This window comes from Clarias gariepinus, chromosome 3 (genome assembly GCF_024256425.1).
Source record: "Clarias gariepinus isolate MV-2021 ecotype Netherlands chromosome 3, CGAR_prim_01v2, whole genome shotgun sequence".
NCBI lineage: Eukaryota > Metazoa > Chordata > Actinopteri > Siluriformes > Clariidae > Clarias > Clarias gariepinus.
The window spans coordinates 37,829,828-37,837,124 of record NC_071102.1 but is presented as its reverse complement, the minus strand read 5'-3'; the positions used below and the strand labels follow the sequence as shown (position 1 = coordinate 37,837,124).

The window sequence follows — 7,297 nt, the reverse complement described above, 5'->3', positions numbered from 1 at the left end:
TAATATATGTGGGATTTGAAATATGTTAATGAGAGATTTAGGAAGCTATAAATATACAGGACATCCTTCACCACGGTCAGACTCATCAACTATGCTGCACCATCACCACCATCCATGTCTGCTAGATGTTGTGCTTGGATTTTATGCAATTCTGTTATTGAGCACTCCATCAGCTTCTGTTCTTAGACATTACTGAATTTAGAACAAAATTATGAATGAATTAATGAATTATTCTTCTGTTACGTATTTTACTTTGGAGGGTCATGTGGAGTTACAGAAATACAGATATGGTTATTTTGTAGTGGTTCTCACACTTTACCTGTTAATCATTAGTTGTAATGGTCTGGTCATTTATGTTATATTAACAAACAAAAGTCTCCATGAGCCCATGTACATTTTTGTTGCTGCTTTGCTTTGTAACGGTCTCTTTGGAGCGACTGCTTTTTATCCCAAACTGCTCATTGATTTACTGTCTGAAATTCAGGTAATTTCTTTTGAATCTTGCATATTCCAGTCATTTTGCATTTATACATATGGAGCTTCAGAGTTCACATTGTTATCAGCTATGGCCTATGACAGATATGTGTCCATCTGTAACCCATTACAATATAATACAATTGTAAAAATGTCCACTGTTAAAATACTTTTATTTTGCTGTTGGTTTCTCCCTTCTTGTGAAATAGGCATTGGTGTACTATTAACTTATCAACGGGAACTGTGTAAATTCAAATTAAAAAGAATTTACTGTGATGTCAGTTCACTGACTAAGTTGGCCTGTGGAGATTTTTCTGTAAGTAATATATATGGACTTGTTGTTTTAAGTATTGGTGTGTTTCCTCCATTGATTTTTGTTTTTTTTTCATATACCAGAATCCTTTCAGTCTGTTTAATGAATTCCAAAGATTTTAGAAGAAAAGCTTTACAGACCTGCTTACCACATCTTGTAATTTTCACCACTCACTCCATCACAGCATGCTTTATAATTATACATTCTAGATTGGAAGGAAACATACCTCATTTGTTCAGTATGATTATGTCAGTGGAAATTCTGGTTATTCCTCCTCTATTTAATCCAATTATATATGGCCTGAAATTGAAGAATATTTTGAACAGAATTAGGAAAATAGTTTTATATTTATTTAGTTTTAAAGATTTCTTTAAACACAATCCTTAATTAGTAATATGTTTCTGTACTTAATATTCATGCTACAAACTAAAAATCTATTTAGAATTGATATGCCTTGCTATTTTATTTTAAACTAATAAGAACCAATGCCTTATTATAACCAGCAATGGAACAGACCTTTGCAAGCTAGAACTGTTAAATAATTGATCATCAGTTCATATCTTAAGAGTTTATTACAGTAAACAGTCTAACTGGTAGAGAAGGTGTTGTTGGAATTACAATGATAATTATAGCTGCTCATATTTGTAGCAGAAGTCCATCCACCTTACTCCTGTTTTGCAGAAACTTTCCTGGGGCCCTGTTAATTACATATTAATTTTGCAATTCTGTTGCCTGCATTTAAGGCTTTTCATAGCTCGAGCTCATCACCATCAGATCTCATTTAACATATTCTCCTCAATGTCTTATACTTTAAAATTTTATTTTTTTATTTTTGCTCTCCATCTATACAGCACATAAAACCAAATGCCCCTGGGGTCTACAATCTGTAGCTGTTCTCTTCCCTGCCTCTGGAACTCACTGCCTCAGAATATTATTGCCTCTCTCACTATCTTAAAATACTGTCACAAAAATACTTTTAAAAGTTATTATTTCAGCTTATTTTATTTTATTCTTTTTAAATGTTTATTATTTTGTTGTATTCATGGTGTTTATCAATTGTATATTTTTACAACTATCCAGTCAAGGATAGTGTGATCTAAGTGGTTTAAAAGCTGCCTATAAATTAAATGCATTCTTCTTCTTCTCCTGAACTATAATTAAACTCTGTCAAACTAAATTGGTAGTTTTTTAAATAACATGAATAGCGAATGTCCTGAGCTATAAAAAAGATTATTGTTGCTAGATCAACATATCTGATAACTCTATTTAACATTCGTAAAAGACCAGCACAAAAATAATCACACCAATAACATGTTGTAGTGATTACCTTTCCAATGAGAAATGGCAAATATCAGGCAGAAAGTATAACGTTAAGACGTTCATGTAAACCAGCAAATTTAATAAATAATGAAACCAATATAACTGAATTCGATCAGAGATTAGAATGTTTCACTACCCTTTAATAGACTAAATTTCACTATGTTCCTCATTAAAATCAATGTGTATTACAGTCCTTATCTATATGTTTTATTAAAAAGATACAAAAACAAAACAAACAAAAAAGAAAAACCCACAATTTGACCATCATTTAAAAATACTCATTAATTCTAGTTAAATTATAAAGCGTAGAAGTAAAGGGAATAAGTGTCTCTTGGCTTAGGGATTAATTAACCAACCATTCTCAGTTTGTAAATGTAAATGGATATTTGACTCACACAGTACAGTGAAGTTTAGGGTTTCACAGGGATCTGTTTTAGGCCCACTGCTATTTACTTTCTATATGCTGTCTCAGGGTAACATAATTTATGAGTATTGTTTAAGTTGCTACTGTTATGTAAAGGACATGCAATTATATGTCTTAGCAAAGCTAGATGAGAAACACCAGCTTAATACATTTGATGAATGTGTAAAGGATATTACACACTGGATGCTTATTAACTTGTTTCTCCTTGATTCTTACAAGACAGAAGTACTGATACTAGGACCCCACACAGCTAGGATGGCCTTTCTGTTTCATCATGTCCAGCAATCAAGGACTTCAACTGTCATGCAGCGGAACAGAAAAAGGTGAATCCAAGCGCAGAAAAATGACTGCTCATGACTGCTAATGACTTAATGGGCATGAGGCTAGACAGTTTAACTGGGACATATAAAACGTGGGATTGATCTGCCGCATAGTTGCTAAGTTGCCAGCAAGTGATTAACCCCACATGGGTTGACAATCTTGGTAATGATAAAAATACATAACATAACAAATGGAGCGTATATGTGAGGTGGTCTTCAGGGTTATGTCTTGCGATAAAGCTGTAGCCTCAAATTAATTGTCTGAAGAAATTTGCAAAGCTTCTTATGCTCTGGCCATGAGGTGGATGTGAGCCAGTTGGCTGCTGCTTGGAGCTTCTCAGGCTCCATCTTGATGTCTAAAGGGCCAATGAAGAACCCAAGAAAAGTGATCGTTGTGGCGTGGAATTTACATTTCGCTGCCTTAACAAACAGGTTATTTTCTAGGAGCCATTCAAGCACATGGCAAATGTGGTGTTGATGTTCCTCCAGGTGTCGAGAACAGATTACAGACAAAGACAGACGAGTTAACCCTTAGGAGTCAGATTTGCCGCCGGTGGCCAAACTTGTATTTTTTCTGGTAACCGTGAATGCCTCAGTCATCATCTCATTCTTTTAAGGATTAATGAGCTGCAGCTCCTTTAGAGCTGCATGTAGTACTGGATAAAATCAAGTGAAACATTGTAGTTAAATGGATTCATAATCAAAGTACTAAAATTACAGTACAAATTTATAATTTAAATTAGATTAAATCTTATTTGAGCAAAGTAAACATTAACACAGGAAGCCTTTAGATTTTATGTGTAAGTAGAAAGGCTATGCGTGTAGGTTTTTTTTTTCTCCATCTTATATTTTGTGTTCTTTAAAGGTCCTACAAATCCCATTTTTCATTAAATGTTAATATGATCTTTAGGGTCCTAATGAAAAGTTTGTATTATACGTTAATTAAAAAATTCAAAAGGATTGTGTAAAAAAAACACTACTTTTACCTGGTAAAAACTAGCTCTGTTCTCAGCAACCTGTTTCAGTACATGCTAATTTAAATGCTCATGACCTCTGCTGAGCCCGCCCCCCAGTTCTGTGGGGCGTGTCTTCACAACTCACGTGGGGTATAGCCACGGAAGTGTAGTCCAGTGCGGGCAATGCTTTGGACTGCATTACCCCCAAAGCATTGCCCACAATGCAGTGCTTTGTGGGTAATGCAGTCCAAACTGGAAAACGTTGGATTATGGAGCCCGAGCCTGTTTTCTTCAGTCGTTTTTAGTTTAATTTAAGTACGGAACCTACGCGGAAGTTTGTAATATCGCCTAACAACGCAGAAATTAAAAGAATGGACATGCATCGACTCGATTTGTCTTTCTCATCACTGCATGGGCATGAATTAACGGGCTGTTGCGCTGCCGCGAGCAACAACAACAAAAACCGGAGAAGCTTACCGAGAGAGATACGGACGCGATGTGTTTACTGATGTGTTTACATGACTTCTTAATCTTCGACAGACATAGTTATAAACCATCTAACGTAACAAAGGTAAGCATAATATAGTTTTCCGACTACCCACACAGTTTGCAACTAGACAATCACCTTAATGCATTGTTTATTATAAACGGGCGATTAGGAATTATATAGAGACAGATGTACACAGAGAAGAAGCCATAACCATGTTCTATGAGAGTATAAGTTAACTAGTTTATAGTTTACATAGTAAAAGGAATTACTCACCGAGCCTGGTAAAGATGAAGCAGGAACACGAAGTTAGTACAGATCCGATTTTCAGGAGCAGCTTCCTAGTAAAACCTGCTTTATATTGACCCGCGTTTATAAAGCAGTCTGGTGAAAAATGATTATCGCAAACATGAACGCATTTAGGTAAATCGGCGGGGACATTAGCTTCAAAAACTAAATTCAGCCACTGCGTCCTCAGCGGCTCAGATACCTAACCCTAGGTAGGTACCCTAGGTCACTAACCCTAGGTAGTGAATGACGACTGCTGTGTTCGCTATTACACCCAACAACTGTACACAACACTCGCTAGATTTACTAAAACACCAGTGTCAATCACCTTGTGTAGGAGCGGCCTCTGTCGGTGTGGCATCACACGGCAAGGCATTTGCGATTGGCCTGATTTCAGAAGGGGCATGTTATTGTAATAAATGAAAAGAAAACCACTGGGCGGCTCTTTATCATCGTAGAGTGCTTGTGTACGTACTCTCCTAACACACAGTTCAGTCCAAACGGCTTAAAAAAGTGCATGTAGGCCTGTATGACCCCTTTAAATTTGTAGATTTATTTACCTAAAATTAATATAAAACATAACTGAAACATTAAATGAATTTACAATCACAGTACTAAAATTTAAAATTTATATTAAATATAGGCATTTCTTATTTGGATCTAATTTAAGCAAAGTAAATGTTTTACATTACATTTAGGCATTTGGCTGACGCTCTTATCCAGAGCGACTTACATTTTTATCTCATTACACATCTGAGCAGTTAAGGGTTAAGGGCCTTGCTCAAGGGCCCAACAGTGGCAACTTGGTGGTTGTGGGGTTTGAACCTGGGATCTTCCGAACTGTAGTCCAATGCCTTAACAACTGAGCTACCCCTGGCCGAAACGTTAATGTTAACACAGTGAGCCTTTATATTTTATCATGTGTAACACATTAGCATAGCCAGAAAACTCTGGGTGTGCATCAGAAAAAGTGGGTGAGCCACAGGCCTACAATAGCGAATTCAGAGAAAGGCTTTCCCACGAGAGGCTGTGCACAGTCCACTACACGGCAAAAATATGTTTGTATATTATGACTGAAATAAAGCGGCTCACACCGGCGTGCGTTTCGCAAAGCGCTTATTTAGCAAGTATGCATTTGATTTGAGGATTAATAGCCCGCGCATTCATCTACCTTTTGATCAAAACTCAAACGCAAAGTGAAAGAGTGCACATGCGCTCCGCGGGTTCATGCAAACATTTTACCTTGGCTAAAATGCTTATTTACAACCACATTTCAGCCATTCACTTGCATTGTGCTGTGTTGTTGTTTGTAATCAGAGTATTTTATGAATAAAATGTAACTGCTGTTTTTGGTACACGCTTTCATTTTGCACTTTTCATCTCGCTGCTGATATGAGCTGATTCAGGCAGCTTTGTTTTAGTCATAATATTCATCTATCATAAAGAGGGGCGACTTCTGCAAAGCAAACAAAATGTAAAATTAATACCACCAAAAAATAGAGCACAAATATATACTTGCTAAATAAACACTGCATTTTTTTAAAAGTAAAAGCATACGCAATGTGAACAGCTTTATTTCAGCAATTTGTGGTCAAATAATTATTCAATGCTGGACACAAACTGCAAAAAGCATGATTGTTACTCTGGTTATAATTATCATGCTTTTTTGCTGTTTGTGTTCAGCGTTGAATGATTATTTGAAACTGAAGAGCTTCATGTGGATTTATGCTACGAGTCATTTTATCATACCAATATTATTACATTGTGCTCGGACCACTGACCTTCTGCGAATTTCCAAAATTAACATTGTTACAGTTTTTAATCCCTTAAATTAAATTTTTTATCACTCTATACATAATAATTTTCTTTGGTATTTTTATAAAAATATTTAAATTTTATATTTTATTTAAAAAATTAGAAACAGGGGTGGGGCTTAGAAACACACATCTCAGTTTATTAATCCTCGTGTCTGGTTTAGGTTTAGTATTCAGTGCGCAGAGTTTGTACATCTGTTATGTTACAACTATATTAAAACTCTCAAAAAAATCTTTTATTTGGGGTAAAGTGACTGATGTGCCTAACTTTTTTCAGCAGAACCTCTGTTTTATGTTGACTTTTTTATAATATGTAAGACCTATTGATACCGATTGATACACACACACACACACACACACAGCAGATTAAACGTCATCAGCACGCCCTCCCCCAAACAGTGCAGCAATGAGCATTTACTTACATCTGAACTGAGTCGTTTACATAAATCACTGATCAATAGCTCATCATATCAATTTATTCATACAGATGTACCTGTTTTACATGAAATTTACAGGCTTGTTACTGAATGATTTACTCTGACAGAGCCATAAGAATAGTGGCAGCTGGAACACCTAAAACAGAAATGTTTTTTTTTTTTGGGATTTTTCCTGATTTTCTCTAATTTAGGGCCGAAGATTATCACGTGTTTCTCCAAACGTGGGCATGTTTTTTATAATCCAAATAAAAATGCTTTTCTAAACATGGGCTATTGTTATTTACTTACAATATTTGTTAATTTAATTTAAATGGGGTTTGGGATCCGGGATGTTGAGCCGTGATCCTCGTCTTTAATTTCCTACATAGTCTAATCAGCTCAACCACATGTATATAGTTTTCCAGAGTGCACCGGCAGAAGGAGACTAATGATTATGAATGCATCGGGAAAAACAACAAGAAGAC

At 35.8% G+C, this 7,297-nt stretch overlaps 1 protein-coding gene across 1 annotated transcript; it reads left to right on the top strand.

Moving 5' to 3' along the window:
• The first annotated feature begins 211 nt into the window (after positions 1–211).
• On the top strand, positions 212–1,174 carry LOC128518699 (olfactory receptor 10J4-like). Its single transcript, XM_053491943.1, has one exon. The coding sequence runs from the start codon at positions 212–214 to the stop codon at positions 1,172–1,174; it is 963 nt and encodes a 320-aa protein (XP_053347918.1).
• The last annotated feature ends 6,123 nt before the right edge of the window (positions 1,175–7,297 follow it).